At 40.9% G+C, this 17,802-nt stretch overlaps 1 protein-coding gene across 2 annotated transcripts in view; it reads right to left on the reverse strand.

Annotated features, from left to right (window-relative positions):
* Nucleotides 1-17,802, reverse strand: part of MCPH1 (microcephalin 1) — a 289,635-nt gene that overhangs the window by 167,683 nt on the left and 104,150 nt on the right. For both annotated transcript variants that reach the window (XM_088479695.1, XM_088479694.1), the window contains exon 12: nt 6,727-6,804. In XM_088479695.1, coding sequence (XP_088335821.1) covers nt 6,727-6,804 — 78 coding nt within the window. The remainder of the gene's footprint in view (nt 1-6,726; nt 6,805-17,802) is intronic.

Consider the following 17,802-nt stretch of genomic DNA (forward strand, 5'->3'; position numbering starts at 1 on the left):
CTGCGTTGCTTCCATTTATTAGAGTTTTATACTTACAAAAAGAAAACACGTAGAACTCTTGTACAAGACACTGCTTAATTTCAATTTGAATATCTTCCAAGATACTACCAGATTTCTGATGTCACTAAAGTTTTTATGCTACCGTAGCCTTCACTAAATAGGTACCTGTATAATTAGATAGATTCCTGTATAATTTGCTGTTAACCACAAATGAGACAGCTGACCTGATGCTCGAGTTTAACTGAAAGGTAGACTAACAGAGGAGGAATTCTGGACCACAGTAAGAGAAAGCGTTTTAGTGCAACCTATATGAACTCTCATTAGAGAATTCATAAACAGTATACTAAAGGTGGTACATGCAGGGCTCCCATCAGAATTTATTAAAGATGAAATAGGCAGGACCCCACCTTCTCTTCCCCGGCATCTGAGCCATTGGACGCAGATGCCACCGAGCCCTAGCGATAGCAGAGTTATAGATGACGGTAACCCTTTATAGTGAGAAAAAGTCCAAATTATTTATTTAAGAAAAAATGTGCTTGCCTGTTATCTTTAGGTTCAGTTATAAAGCGTCGAAAACTATGATCATTACAGTACATCATTATGGTACATCTGATCATCAGCCCCCGGATTCAAAGTGACAGTTGGGGATGGGTCAGAGATTGGGAGGGGGGTCAAAAGAGCGATCAAAAATACACATGGGAAGCCAAAGGCAGAGGCACGCTTGGGGAGGAGGTGGCAGAGGCATGCTTGGGGAGGAGGTGGCAGAGGCATGCTTGGGGAGGGGGGGGGTCAGAGCACACTTGGGGAAGAGGGGTCAGAAGCATGCCCGAGGAGAGGGGTCAGAGGCATGCCCGAGGAGAGGGGTCAGAGGCACACTTGAGGAAAGGGGTCAGAGGCACACTTGAGGAAAGGGGTCAGAGGCACACTTGAGGAGAGGGGTCAGAGGCACACTTGAGGAGAGGGGTCAGAGGCACACTTGAGGAGAGGGGTCAGAGGCACACTTGAGGAGAGGGGTCAGAGGCACACTTGAGGAGAGGGGTCAGAGGCACACTTGAGGAGAGGGGTCAGAGGCACACTTGAGGAGAGGGGTCAGAGGCACACTTGAGGAGAGGGGTCAGAGGCACACTTGAGGAGAGGGGTCAGAGGCACACTTGAGGAGAGGGGTCAGAGGCACACTTGAGGAGAGGGGTCAGAGGCACACTTGAGGAGAGGGGTCAGAGGCACACTTGAGGAGAGGGGTCAGATGCACACTTGAGGAGAGGGGTCAGAGGCACACTTGAGGAGAGGGGTCAGAGGCACACTTGAGGAGAGGGTGGTTAGAAGCAGAGGCATGCTTGGGGAGGGGGTGGTCAGAGGCACATTTGGAGTGGGGGATCAGAAGCACATTTGGGGAGGGAGAGGTCAGAGGCAAACTTGCGGAGGGGGGGTCAGAGGTACACTTGGGGAGGGGATGGTTAGAGGCAAACTCAGGGAGGGGGTGTAAGAGGCACACTTGGGGAGGGGAATCAGAGGCGCACCTGGGTAGTGATTGGGGTGAGAGGCACATGGTTGAGGGATGGGGCAGAGGCGCGCACACAGGAAACTTCCTTCCTGCCTTATTGTGGAAGCAGTTAGTATAGAAGGCAGGGACAGATTGGGGACTTAAAGTTACCCTGGAATAAAAGATAAAGGTGGCCTCATTTAGATAGGACCAAATCTACTGTAGTTGGGGTCGACACAAAAGTACAAAAATACATTTTCCCTAGCAGTGTAAAAGAAAGAAAAAAAAATCACATCTCTGTCTATCTACCCAAAATGTATAATTGTGACAAATTACTAAGATCATCCTGGTGACTGATATCCAATATAGAGAGCATCCTAGTGTACAACACTGGTTGCAGCCTAGTGAACGTCACAGCGCTTCACTTTTCCACGTTTTGTTATGTTACAGCCTTATTCCAAATTTTTTGAGATTTTTGCAAATTTAAATATAAAAAAAAACCGAATAAATCACATATACATAAGTATTCACAGCCTTTGCTCAATACTTTGTTGATGCACCTTTGGTATTACTCAAAAGTTGCACAACTCACACGACGGTGATCCCGGCAGAAGTGATTATGCTCTCTGACGCAGTCCACCAGGATCACAACTTTGGAGTGACACACACAGTGAGACAGACTGGGCAGCTAAGTGTGCCGTTTGTGACAACTGGAGTATGGCTTGTCGGCACAGCTCATCTCAGCAGGTAGGGGTACCCTGGGGCAGGGCAGCTACTGACATCAGTGTGTCCTCCCCCTAGGCAGAAACTAGTGAGTGAAGGTGGGTAATTTAAAAAAAAATTAAATTAATCTCTCAAGTTTTTTATATAAGTACGACGTGTAAATTATTCCGAAAAAATGTGTGTGGGTGTAACAGTAAGTAACAGTCCCTTACTTTGCCAGGGGTGTTTGGACTTTTAGATAAACCCCCGCATCAATTCAACAGCAGCGGTGTAACAAGATGGCCAAGTGCCCTGTGCTGCCCTCCCCCCGGAATGCATGAAACTGTGCAGAGAAGACGGGGTCACCAGCAATGGCAAGTGCTGCACTGGCCGGAGCATCCTGAGGATGGGACAATCTGAATTGTTGCTCAGACTGCATGCCTCCAGTGTCCAAAGGACACTCTGGGCGGCACTTCAGGGTGGCATTCCACGCACCCTGCTAGCCAGATGCAGGAGCCATGGGGCAACAATGGTGCCGCCCCAGGGCCCTCCACCAAGTGCACGGCACATGTCGCTCACCCCTAGTTAGGGCCCTTTTCAATATATCACAGTAAACCGTAAGAGATCCTAGATATTATACCTGATCGACTGTGTTAAATTACAAAACACCTATCATTTTTGCATCATATAGCGTGAGATGCTTGGCGTGACTTAGACGTTCCACCATGAGTAGCGATTTTTTTCTAAATTTTGCATCTCATTCGCATTATAGCAGCACACAAAGCAGCTTACAGTGTACAAGGCACACTAGATTAGTAGTTTTGTCGCAAAGGAATGGATATAAAGTTGCAGAAAGCATAAAGATACGTGGAGCAAGATACCCTTATCGGAGTGGTCTTTTGCTTTTTTACCCAGAGTAGTGACCGAGTCGCACACAGTAGTACAATTTACCCCTCCATAGTATTTTTGTCATATTAGTGATGCAAATAAGATGCCTCTAATTTTTTTTACGTTTTTCCATATATGCAAATTACCGCCAACCGACGCAATTTAAGTACCCAAATTTTTTTCACAAAAATCAACTGATTTTGCTGATGGCAAAAGAAACAGCAGTTTTTGCCTCTAATTGAATACGGACCTTGGTGGGAAATGTCATCTGCAGATGGCATTGCCCAATCAAAGCCTATGGGTTTCTTTTTGAATTGTGCTGTGAGGGATCCAATCTGATCCTTCCCAGCACCTCTCATTTTTATGCAAGCTACTGTATATATTTGAAATTGAAATTAATGGCGTGAGTTCAGATCCTGCCAGGTCAGACAACACCCTTAATTAAGCTACGGGAAAAGCAGTGAAAGAAGCTGAAGGAAGATAAGAAACTAAGCGATTCTGCTAAGTATGGTGGACTTATATATCAAGTTTTTATTCACTTCGCAAGGACCAAAGGATTTGCAACTTCTTGAAAATTGGATCAGTACATTTTGGCAACCATGCTTGATCTTAGATTTAAGTTGTACGTTATGTTTTTTATTCCAACTGATACATATCTTAAGATATGCAAAGAGCTCCTTGCGAGCAAGTCGTCAAGTTAAGTGGCACATGACACCACGTCTCCTGCTTCAGTATCCCCTGCAAATGCTGCTGCCAGGAAAAACTGACCTTTTCCAAGAAACCCACTGGTGATGATGAGAAGTCAACTCAGTGCAGAGTGAAACATTATGACATCTGGTAAGGCTTAAAAGAATTGTCCACAATTATTGACACCTCTACCATAACTTAATCTGATACAGTAAGCATCAATAGAATGGTGGAGGAATACTTTAATGATAATGTACAAATAAGCAGGTCACACAGTCCCTTTGAATACTCTAAGGAAAAAGGCAATTTGGAGCCCCTCTACAAACTACTTTTGGATTACTTAAGCTGCCCACCCTCCAGGGTGTACTCGGAAAGAGTGTTTAGCACAGCTAATCGGTGATAGGAGGCTTGTGAGCAATCGGTATAGGAGGCTCCTTCTTAAAAATGTGGAAAAACTGAAGTTCATAAAAATTAACTACAAATTTTATGAGGAAGACTTTTGTCCCCAATTACAACAGAGACTTCTGTAATTGTGGATGAACAAATATTGTGTGATAAGGAAATTAACAATGAAGACCCCATGATGATGAGAATGATGACATTTTCCAACTGTGAAGATGATTAACTAACAGTTAGCCGCCTTAAGCCCATTGATTGCTTGGTTTTTGGGGGCCCAAACAAACTAAGCACTTCAGTCACAAAAGTGGCAGTCCCTGCTTGGTTTGTTACACTGTGCATGACCTTTTTTTTAATATATAACAAAGGTGAGTTGGAGACAATTCCATCGTCCACCACTTTTCATTATGGGCTTTGCCAAGATTGTGTGTGTTTGACAGCATATATTACTGTACTTTACTGGGGTGTTCAGGTTCTTTTGTATCTTGCAAGACCATCCATCACCATCTCAACCTCCTCTATTGTGTGTATTTGACCGGCAGCATATATTACTGTACTTTACTGGGGCATTGAAGTTCTTATGTACGAGGTGTGGCTATTAAATAACGAGACTGATAATATAATTAAACATAAGTTATAGCAAGTAAATTTTAACTCCAGTCCCCTTCTATGTACTCCCCTTCTGCATCCATAAACCATTGCATTCTTATTTTCTATTGGTCAAAGCCATGCTGTAACTCATTATCTGTCAGTTGTTTCAACAGCTCTCTCGTTTTTTTCTTTACCTTAGTAACTGATGCAAAATGGGTTCCCATTAGTACATATTTGATTTTAGGGAAAAGGAAGAAGTCACAGGGTGCTAGATCTGGTGACTATCGAGGGTGTCCTAGCACTGCAATCTGTTTCATGGCCAAAAACTGCTTCACAGAGAGCTGCATGGGCTGGTATGTTGTCTTGATAGAGGATGAAACAATTTTCCCACAACTCTGGCCTCTTTCTTCTTATACTTTAAACTAAGCATTTTTACGACGCACACGAAAAAAACAGCTTCTTCAAACACTGTGACAGCAAACTATCGAGAGGGGTGAAACTTCCAAAATCATTTTTTGGGATAGTCTATAGTCAATGTTCCCTTGCTCCCTATTAACTCACGCAGTATGGTTTATTTTTTACAAGTATAGTCTTGTTATTTAATAGCCACACCTCATATCTTGCAAGGTCATCCTTCACCAGCTTCTCATCCAAACGTATAAGCCCCGTTTCCTGAAGCTTCTCCGCAGATGCAGAGTAGCATTAGCAAATCATATAATTATCAATGATAATAGACTTAATTTAGGCTGTTACTCTGCCTTGAATCTCTTGTATTGTCCTGATTTACTTTCGGATTCAGTTTCCATTTTAAAAATCTTAGTTGGATTTTGGAAGCTAGTTTGTTAATATTTGGTTCCATGTCTCTAATTTACTTTTCTTTATAGTTATCACTGTTGGTAATCAAACAATGCTTTAACTGGCTTCCACTACATAAATACTCCACGTAAATGTAACCGTACTGGTCTGTGACATGCTGCTTTTATTCAGTAAGCAATTTCATAAGAGAACTCACATCTGAACTCTTATTTTTTAATACTTTGTTTCATGTTTCCGATTTACCTTTTTTATATAGTAATTACTGTTAGTAATCAATCAATGCTTCACCTGGCTTCCACTAATACTACAAGCTCCATTTAACTGTGCTGACATCAGGCCTCTGATCTAGTTCTTGATTAATAAAAACATTGTATAGGATCGTATAGTTCACAGGTTCTCAGACTCAGTCCTCAGGACCCCAAACAGTGCATGTTGTACAGGTCTCCTCACAGAATCACAATGTGTCAGTGACTAATGAATACACCTGTGCACCTGCTAGATGACCTGGAAAACTGAATTGTGTGGGGTCCTGAGGACAGAGTTTGAGAACCACTGGTAGAGTTTAATAAACTGGCATCCTTTCTGCCACTGCTGTGCCACGATGTTTCATAGATGTTCTATAGTCTTTTAAACTGCCATGGGTTTGTGCTACAGCTCTGTCGCTTAGTTTAGACAGCCAGCTGGCTGTAGAATTTGGTCAATATGGGTGCAAAAAATATTATGAGCAGTGAGGTGGTCAAAATTGACTGTTAAAGGACTGTAAAGTTATGTTATTGATGTTAATACTGTAGGAACAAAACAGGTCCATACAACATGTTTTAGCTTGTTTTATCAATTTTTAAATAAATCTAAAATCAAAATAATTGAGGGTGGTTTTGTGAAAACCAACACACAATGAAGATTTAGAACAAAAACAAGGGGGTCCGCACACATCTCTACAAAACAGTAGCACAATATTAGGTACACAAATAATGTACTCCAGCAGTGGTAAGTATTATGAAGTGGGCACAAAGAATATAAAACCTATAAGGTGCAAATAAATTATCTGATTTAACAGCATTATGTTGGCACCAGCTTATCAACTGATAGCAAAATAAATAATATTTTACAACACTAGTGACCAAGACCAACAGAAATCATTAGTTTAAATTAAATCCATGACTTACTGGTGCACCAGGAAAATGGTCTGAAAGTTCATATGGTTCTTCGGGAATCCAATATCCGCGCTCCAAAGACCACAGCACCTGAAATAAGATGTGAACAGCTTAGTAACCGTAAAGTTTTAGGTACATGCATCCTCTTTGCTCATATTTCTAAGCTCTTAACTTTAAATCTACTGTGTTTTAATGTTTAAAGTTGAAAATTTTTTGGCAAGCACAGTTTACAGTATCATTAAAAATAAACTATGAATAACCAAACTTCACAACCTTCTACAAAAATAAAATAGTTTAAATGTTCTGTTAAAAGGATAAACAAAAAAAAAAAAAAAAAAAAAAAATGAAACTATTGGTTGAAAAAAAAAAAAAAAGATTAAGCTACAATTCAATAAATTGTCAAGGTTAAAGAATCGGAGACGTGGTATGGCAAGTTCAAATAAATTTCCCAAAACTTCTCATTTAATTAATAGGTTCAGAGCTTCATCTGAATAAAACATCATAAACTTACTATACTATGGGTTTGCTGCAGCTTCCCAGCAGTATTGCTTCCTGCAGATTTATTAAGCTCAAATCCGCCACAAAACCGCAGAGAAAAACCTGACAACTGAACATCAATGTTTTTCCCATTAGAAGTACAAAATCCCAAATTCACAAAGCATCATGTTTAACAAACTCACTACAAACCTACTGTACCAACAAAAATTAGATGGTTATGACAGGTGAGATCTCAGACATTCAGAAGGAAAAGCATCACAATATACAGTAGTTATAATGAGGGCAATTATTATGTATTGAATATTGAGGCATTTAACATTGATAATTCTCTTATGGGGAAAATACTATTTTATTAATATATTAGTGGGGAGAGTATTGCTTAATTTTATTTAAAGCATTATTCCCATAAAGGGGCAATATTACTTAATTGTTGCTTAAAAACATTTTTATGGGCAATGTTCACCCTAAAATTTTGACATCCAAAACATATAGACATTGATGGTGGTTTACAAAACCCCATGAAAACCTCTGTATAATAAATTAAGCGTTTGGTGCATCAATCTGCTGACAATTACAGAAATTTCAGAAAAACCACTGCTTAGTAAACTTTTCCTGAAAAGGTCAAACAGTCATAGTTCAAAGGATTGTACATATTGAAGACTCTAGTCAGCAACTTTTCCTATGCTATACTGTATACTGTATATCTCTGTACCCATGTTAGGCACCTTCTGTCTGGTCTCTGTGGGCTTGTTTGTTATGCCCCGTTCATTTTGTTTTCAGGTTCAACAGCAGCTAAATACATTTTTTTGTATATATATATATATATTTTTTTTTTACTTGGGGGGGGGGGGGTGAAAACATAACTTAATTTTCATTTCAATTTTTTTTCTTTTTCACCTAGGCTTAAGCCATCAATGGTTTGGGTTTCCCAAGTGCTGTAATCCCAAGATTCAATGGTGGGGTAGCTGTAGTTTTGCCCATCTTTTCAAATTACCATTCTTAAAGAAATTGGAGAATTTTTTACTTACACTGAGGCTAATTTTACCCCCCCCCCCCCCAAACTGGTGGTGGTTATTATAGCTACCAACTGTTGAAATTGTATTTATTTTTAACATTGTTTATTAAGCTTAAGCAGATGGAAAGCGGCAATATCACAACTTAGTCCAAGAGACAGAGGGGGAGATGTACTAAGCCTTGGAGAGTGATAAAACATCAACCAATCAGATCCTAACAGTCAGATTACTGGCTGTGTTTGAAAAATGACAGTTAGGAGCTGATTGGTTGGTATTTTTTCACTCTCCAAGGCTTAGTACATCTCCCCTTACAGCCGTGTGCACACTATAAGATACATCGTACCATTCATCATTCCGACAGGTATCGGAACAATATATCATGTGGATCGTTGAAACTATAAGTTTAATAAGGTCATTTCTACATGTTTTAAGCATGTTTCAAGCAGTAAATGTACCATGCATGTTTATTTTTAGAGAATGGCCAACTGTTACAGTACATTAAGGGACCTAGGTACAGTGGTGAGCTCATTTGAAACAGTTGGTAATAGAAGTACATTATATGGTGTGAGCAAAACACATGCAGACACAGAATAGTGTGGTCAGCAAGAAAGAGTACATGAAGAGTTGTCTGGAGAGGTCGGGAGGAAGGGAATCCATCAGAAGGAAGAATGGGGGATTCGTGTAAGGCACTGGAATGACATGCATCTGTGCTTAGATGTCTACAAGTGTGACCATGCATTATCCCTATGAAGGAAACTACCCATGAATGACAATATGAAGGACAGATTTAACCACATATAAGTTGAGTATTTCTGCACCAATAGACTGTATTTCTACCTCTGTTTTGTTATTTGATAATAAACTGCTGTTTGTTTATATAACCTTAAATCTGGTTCGATAAACATGTGTTATAAACATCTCACTGGGAACAATCGTATAGTGTGTAAACCCGTTTGCGCATGCACGACGGTCGTTTATCACATCATCCCAACTACTGTGCTGCACAGCAAGTGGGACGATGCAATGAAGAATACCATGCTCCTACATGTAGCATGGGAAGATACATTGCATGGTCGTACACCGAATAATGCAGTGTGTATGGCCAGAGTGATGTATCGGTACATCACGTTGTTCCATGACTGGTGTGATAACTTGGGATAATTTCGATTGGTAGAGGGTCAATGGTGTAGCGCTTAGGTGCATAATAAGGGTCCACACGCAGCTTTTAAGATTTTAATGAAATGAAATGGAGCTTTACCATCAGCATTCAGGAACAACAATAACAAGCAACCAAGCCCCACATTCAGGGCACTATCTCACTTTTTGAATCCTGACTATAATGGGCAGCTAGTGTGCAAACATAACACAGTTTTTCAAACATCTCAGTCCTCCCTTTCACAGGTATAGACACAGCTTCCTGGCCTTCACACAAAGTCTCTCGTGGTCCTCCCTACCTCCTGCAGGTAAGGACACTGGCCTCCTGGCCTGGTTTAGCTTTCACACACTGTATTATGGGGCATACACACAAGACGATAAAAGTGAATGATAACGATATCATTCAAAAATATAACGTTCATATAGTCCAGTGTGTATAGACCAAACAACCAACGATGCACAGCCCCACGGGTTGTTAACAATGTTTGCTGTCGTGCAAACATGCAGGCCATCTGATGATATCATCAGAAAGTGCCTGGTCAGGGATGTGGCAGGATGACGTCACTGAACGAAATTGTTAACTATATCGTTTCAGTGTGTACACCCAATATCTTTCACCAATATCTTTCAGCACATCGTCTTGTGTGTATGCCCCTTTAGAGATTTGTGGTCCTCCCTTCCTGACTGCAGGTCTGGACACTGGCCACCTGGCCCCCAGGGGCACTATAGCTGCCACAGTCCCACTTGGACTGTTTCTTCTGGCAGCATGACTGGTCTGGAAAGAAATATGCCCGCGCTCGGTTTTACCCATATCATACATGGTACCAGCTGCATGGCAATATTAATGCATATATGTATACAAAACATGACTGGTCTGCCTCAGTAGCCTTCACCTGGGCTCTGACCACAAGGCAGCACTTAGTTGTGGTTGCACCTCCTTTTTGTTCCCTGTGTGGGTTGTTCCCTCCAGCCCAAAACAGAATCCATGACTCACTATCGCCACCTAGCGTAATACTGTCAAACTGGGTACCCACATTGTGTACTGTGTACCCAGCTTTAGCTTCTTTAGGTCCCTGTATCAACCATCTGTTTATCAACATTCTCAGTTCATTACCTGCCAGGATTAAACTTGCAAGATATTGTTGTACGTCAGTTTACTGCAGGTCTGTCCCTTGTGATAACCAATAAAATGGAGTGAGTCATGGTAATTACTACTACAGTACTTATTAAGACCACATGTCTTTTGCCATGTACTTGGTTCAAAAACATGATACATCTACTCTTCTTTCAGTAAAGCAACATCTCATAAAACACTTACTACATAGGCTCTCTAACAATCTCTAATTTGCCTACTCATACTATGCGAAAATACAACTACAAGATTCTAAAGGTTGAGATATCTATATGACCATCAAGATAAGGAGAATTTCCTGCTTGGCGGTTTGCTGCAAAATGTCTTTCTTGCCACAAGTATTTCCCCACCCCCACACAGTTATTCCATAGTTGCTAGTACTTTTAGTTGTCCCAAACTTTCATTTGAACATATTTTGAACCATATAGGCATATTTGGATTGAATAATAATGTATATGCGCCAAATACCAATAAGGCATTCAAATACACAAAAATTATGTAATAAAGACAGTACGGATGTTCATAGTGACCAACAATTTGCCTAAAGTGCATTAAGTGTACAAAAAGCATGGACATTTTTACATTAAAAAAGCATCTCCCTGTCAGAAGTTTCTGCATTTTTTTCTTCTTTTAAAAATGATCCTTAAATACATTTGATCTCCAATGTGTGCCATGGAATGAAAACATTTTTCAAATTCGATTAATGGTTTTAATTTTTCACGGTGTTTAAAATCGAAAAACCAAATAAACTCAATAGAGAACAATGGAACCTAATGCACGTTCTTGCCATTTATTCCTTAATAGAACTTGAAGCTGTTAGGCAAAATGCCTATTTATAGAAAGAGAAAATTTTTTTAAAAATGAAATGCTACAGGTCAAAAACATAACTCAAATCTAATGAAGCAAGGACAGCATCACAGTGGCACGTACATCAGTATAAAAAAAAAAAAACTATACATAAAATAATTAGAAAGTTTCTTTGCAGATGCTCAATAAAGCTATTCACCATCCGATAGATTTAAAAGTCTAAAAATGGTCATATGCTTAATATTTATATATATATATATATATATATGTATATATATATATATATATGGATAGAGACACAGACAGACATACATATACATATATATATATATATACACATATATATTATATACCTCTGAAACGTTGACTGTGACTTTTGTGTGGGCTGCATTATTATAGTGTTTTCTCCCGGAGAGCCATCCAGTTCCTTTTCTACATATATTGCTACAAACCCCTGCTGCAGGATGATATATATATATATATATATATATATACACACACATACATACACACACACACACACAGTATTTACCTAGATCAATTTTGGGGCTTACTGGTCACTGGCACCGTCACATAATTATAGTTCAGCAGCAGTACCCTTCATTTTAGTATTATGTTAAAACATGTTAGATGCAAGTTTACATTGTAGGTGGAAAGAGGTCTGGCATGATTTATCTTCATGTCCTGTCTTATATCACAAAAGCCTGCAATTTCAATAAGGGTGTGTATACTTTCTATATCCATTGGGTAACAAATCTGACATTCGTTGCAATTTCCGGATGACCAGGTTTTCCACCAGCTTTTGACAGTTAGTTGTAAGGATGGAAGAGGCACCATGCAATTCTGCAGAGAGGTTATCATCTATCAACCTGTTGCAGTTGTTTTTAATATGTCCTATGATAATGTCTGATCACATGTGAAGTGAAAGTGAAATAGAAAATACATAGCGACTTTGTAGTACATGTAACAGGGACTGCCCAATCTAATAACTCTTTTCCACAGAGGAAACAGGGAGACCATGTGGAGTAGCCTGATGTCTCAATTGCTGCCCAGCAATATACGGAGGAGATCATGTGATGTGAAAGTTGGCAGCTCTGGACAAAAGATTGGAAAGAGGGGTCTATTTAAAACTTTGTATAAATGACAGTTTCCATGTGTTTTGAGGATCAGAGCATTCAACAAAGCCTGAACACAGGCAATATCAAAGATCTTAGGCTAATACTACAGACCAAAGTCCCCATTGTTATAAATAGGACTGCAGTCTGACTCAAGTTATCAAGCTCCAAAAGGCTTAGCTGTCAGCTAACGCCATCTTCAGATGGCATTAGATGCAACCCTATGGAGTTATTATTGCTGGAGAGGGAATGGATATGTAATGCCGGCTGTCGCGATGCCACCTGTCAGAATAACGGCAACTGCATCCGGATGTTTGGTATCCTGACAGGGATCGGGTATTCTTGCCCTTCCCCGATAACCCTTCTTGTAACCTAACCTTAGCCCTTCCCACCCCGTACCATAACTCTCCCCGTTAGTGCCTAAACCTAACCCTCCCCCCTTAGTGCCTAACCCTAACCCTCCCCCCTAGGGGTGCATAACCCCCCCAAAACCTAACCCTGTTACGCTCCCTAAACCTAACCCTCCCCCCCAGCGGCTAATGCTAAGGGCGCCCCGGACTTACCTCGTTCGGTCTGTCATCCTTCTGCGTTCTGGCATTGGTATTTTGACGTCTATCTAAAGTCCCTTGTCAGGATTTCAGTGTAGGTATTGAGACCGCTGGTCTCATAACTACATCCCCAGGAGAGGAATCTGGCAGCCTCCATGCTTACCCCTGCTGTTATAAAAAATGCTTCTGTGCAGTCTCAGAACCAGCAGTAAAGTGATAGTTATTACTTTACTGTCAATCTCTTTGCTAGTACAGGCTCCTAATGAAGTCACTGTTCCGGCAAGAGGTTTTTTTGTTAAATACCCACTAAAATCATTCCTTATTGTTGAGATATGTGGCCATGAAGAATTATAATTGTTGAGGCCTCACTGGCACAAATGAGTAATAGGCCCCAAGTTCTTATGGTCCGTATTATTACTTGTTACGCTTCACCAGCTGTCCCAGCTTTTAACAAGAGCTCGGCCCCTCAATGAATTTCAGTGGTACATAAATCAGAATAAGTTCTAAGATAAGAATTAGTATAAAGATGAGAAAAAGATCAATGGGACAAACAAAGGAAATAGCTTGGGGGATTTAGGTGTAGGCTTGGAAGCCTAGTGCTGCCAGTTACCCATCAATGCTTTAGATGGTATTGCACAGTTCTATAATAGACTTTTACTGTTAGCCTTCTAAAGTGGATGTTAGGATCGCCTGGCATAGTAGCAGTAGTGGAGCAAAGGAGAAATGAGGTAAGAAAGGGTTATTTTTTTATCATTTTTAAAACTATAATATTGAATTCTACATTCAAACGCCACCATCACGGGTGTACAATAAAGGCATGCCTTCTCTTTATTTTTTCAAATCAAGTAATAGATAGATCAGTGCCCAATAGTTTTGTTTGGAAACAGTCTATTTTCTTTTTATGAGAGACATAGACATAGTTGCATTTGGAATTAATAAATATCATCACCGATTTATGCCTAGTTTTAAAAAGAATCTGAAAGTCTGCTTATGGTTAATTTGTGGCACAACAAAACAAACAATTCCGCTGTCATTAGAAAATAGTTTTGCGCCAAGGATTAATGATGCACTTGCACACTAGTGATTACAATGGAGTGCAATTAACTTCTAATTCTTTTGTAATTATTTAGAAAAAAAATACTGAATTTAAAATATTTGCTCTTTTTCTCGCTACGCATGCTGTAACATTTAGTAATATTAACTAAATAGTAATTGCAAAGAAAATGCCCTCAAACTGTCCACTACCTAAACATATTTAATAGGTGAGATTGATGATTTGCACTACTGTAAAAGATAGCTTAAAACGAATGATTTTGTGACTTCTAGTAAATATCTGATTAAAATGTAGCCACAATAAAACGACAATTGTTGTACAAAGATGCCACATTGCGACACTGAAGTTAAGAGTAACACTGTAACCTGCAAAAACCAATACTACACAGCACATCCTACCAAATTTACCAACTGACAACAGTAAATGAGATGATACACAAATTCTAAAGGTGAGTTTTCTTAATTGCTTATGTCTAAAAACAAAATATTTGAAATTAACTTCCTATTCACAAAGCTATTATGGAATATGTCATCTTAGCCTTAAACTACAAGAATGCCTGCTGAATGTAGCTCCTCTTATATGAAAAAAAAAATTCCTGGTAGAGTAGTGTGCAAAAAGAACAGTAAATCAAAGTTGTTTTTGAATAATTCATATCATAGGAATTCTTTAATGGACAGTCAAGACTACTGGGGCAAATTCTAAAAACCATTAGGTTTTATTATACCATTTTGTTTTGTGTAATAGTGGGTATTCACTAATAGACGTAGAAAAGACTGCCCAATTACGACATTGTAATTGTGTAGTCGTTTCCCAGTCTGTGATGTGCCTACACAGAACGTTCAGTCGTTCAGTGTAGGCTCAATCAATCATACCCGAACATGGGCAACCTGACGGCGTCGTCAGGTTGACCAGCATGTTCAGGTGATGATAGATGTCAAAAACGATCAGCGGGTGCGCGCATCGCTGGTCGTTTTTGACATTTACATGGCCGATTTGCGAGCGATTAACAAACGATTGACCGATAACGATGGCGTTATCATTCAATCGGCCTGTTGAATCACTAAGTGGATATGCACCTTTAGTCTGTTGCTTGATCTTTACAGAAGTGCAGCATGTATCTTTGTCCATATTTTATAAAACAAAGCACCTAACAGTATTTCCTGATCCTGATGCTATCTAGTAACTGATATAGTTTTAATAGTTACAGTGTACTTGTCATGGAGTTTTAACATTTATTTTATAGATAATAAAGCCTAAGTAAAAGTCTGTCTAATGTACAATGTGTACAAAACATTCTTGAAAAAAAAAAACATCTATAAAACTGCGTACTTCATTCCGGTTATAAAACCTTGTGGTATGTTACATTATTGTTTTATATGAACTAAAAATCTTGTATCAATCAAGACTCTTGAAACTTGGACGACATCCTTCATTCTGATAATGCAAAAAAAAAAAGTTTCTCAGGAGCAGTAAGCATGCTACTACATGGGATGGTGGCACACATTAATACTTCATGCAGATATGTCCAAGGCAGTACCAGAACTCTATGGCCGTGACACACCATAAACATAATCAGGAGTGTAGCGTAGGAGGAGCATGTGGAACCCCTGAGGGGCTGTAGAACGTGATTTTTTTTTTAAAAAAACTGTTTTTTAATTAACTGCTGGGATCTTTTGTGGCAGAACAACACATATGGCCCCACTTTCTTACTAGAGTGGGTGCAGCTCTTCCCGTGCACAGGCTGCACCCCTTAACCACTACTTCTCCTGCACTGGAATTACAAATGCGGTGAGGAGTGAGCACCTCTCCTCCGCTGCTGTATTGAGAGAGACAGTGAGGTGCCTGTTCTCCTCCTTTTGCTATCTGGCGGACTCCCTGTGCTGGCGACCCTCATCTGATCTAGTATGTATCTGGTGGAGTAACCTGGGAGCGTGTTGGATCTACAGCAGCCCTCCTCCCCTCTCTGCACACAACTGGCAAAAAAGTTACAGAGACATTCTCCTTTATTTTTATGCAGCAAATGCAGGATGCATAAAAATACATCCTACCCCAACATTGCTCTCCCCTCCACATACTACCTCAACACTGCTGCACATATTGCCCCAACGTGGGCTCCCTCTCCCACATACCATCCATCACCGCTCTTCCCTCCACATACTGCCCCCAACACTAATGTTCAATCCACATATTGCTCTCCCCTAAACATACTGCTCTTCACCTCCAACACTGCTGCCCCACCAAATATTGTCCCCAACACTGCTCTTTTCTCCAAATAGTGCATCACTTTACTCTAAATAAGATCCCTACGCTGTTCCGGCTACCAAATATTGCCCCATTTCACGCTTCAGCACAAACACTACCTCATTTCACCCTCATGCCCAAGTACTGTCCCAGTGTTTATGTTTTAGTTGTTAGAGTTGCACCACGCCTCGTGTGCCCATCATGCTCCAGTCCGACACTGCCCCTTCTAGTTTTTTGTCATTTCAACTTGCCCCCATCCCCAGATAGTTCTATGCTGTGCGTTTGTGTCAATATACCAACAGTGGCATCCCGATGGTTGGTATTCCGACAGGGGTCTAGTAAGTATACTTACCCTGCCCCTAACCCTCTGTTTTTGTAGCCTAACCCTAACCCTTTGCACCCAGCAGCCTAACCCTCTCCGTTACTGCCTACACCTTGGTCGGAATGCCAACCATCGGGATCTGGACCATGGGACGTTCAAAAGCCGCCCCCAGGGGAGGGAACGCTCAGGTTGCCTGACTGGAGAACTGAAAGCCCAAAGTCCTCAGAGGCAAAAATATGAAACCTTTAGAATCGCGCAAAAGGACCAGGTAGCTGTGTGACAAACTTGTTCAGCTGAGGCCCCATGACGTGCCGCCCAGGAGGCCGCCACAGCCCGAGTGGAATGAGCCGACACCTTGGCTGGTGCCGGACACCCCGTATCTGAATAAGCCCTAGAGATTACTGAGCGGAGCCGTCTTGCAATGGTATGCTTTGTGGCTAGCCACCCATGGTTGTTGGTGTCGTAAAGGACCAATAAAGAATCCGTGCGACGTAATTCCGAAGTTCTGTCTAAGTAAATCCGTAGGGCCCAGACTACGTCCAACATTGACAGATGGTCCTGGTCCCTTGAAGAGTGTGAAAACAGGAAAAACTATTTCCTGGTTTAAGTGAAAAGAAGAAACCACTTTCGTTTGAAAAGATGGAACTGTCCTGAGGACCGCCCTGTCCTCATGGAAAATAAGAAAAGATGGTTTCCAAGACAAAACCCCCAACTCAGAGACCCGCCGAGCCGAGGCAATGGCCATAAGAAAAGCCACTTTCCACGTGACAAACCGAAGATCCACTGATTCTAATGGCTCAAATACCATGGCGCTACTGGCAGCTGAAATGGAGGCTGCACTCGCAAAACCCCCTGTAAAAAAGTCTGCACCTCTGGAAGGATAGCCAGACGCTGCTGAAAATAAATGGACAGAGCAGAAACCTGTACCTTCAAAGATTGAAGCCACAAGCTGGCTTCCAAGCACCCTGAAGGAAAGCTAACAGTCTTGGAAGGTGGAACTGGGCACTATGCACTTAGCGCCGCTCCCACCACATAATATAAGTTTTCCAAACCCTGTGGTAATTATGTGCTGAAACCTGCTTCCGCGCTCAGAGCCCCCTAGCCTTTAAGAGCTTGGTTTCAACAACCAGGCTGTTAAAGCAAGCTGAGGCAGGCCCTTGTGACTGAGTGGCCCCTGCAGAAGAAGATCTGGTCACAGCGGAG

The sequence above is a fragment of the Taudactylus pleione genome, unplaced genomic scaffold (assembly GCF_031769625.1).
Source record: "Taudactylus pleione unplaced genomic scaffold, aTauple2 ptg000244l, whole genome shotgun sequence".
NCBI classification, from domain to species: domain Eukaryota; kingdom Metazoa; phylum Chordata; class Amphibia; order Anura; family Myobatrachidae; genus Taudactylus; species Taudactylus pleione.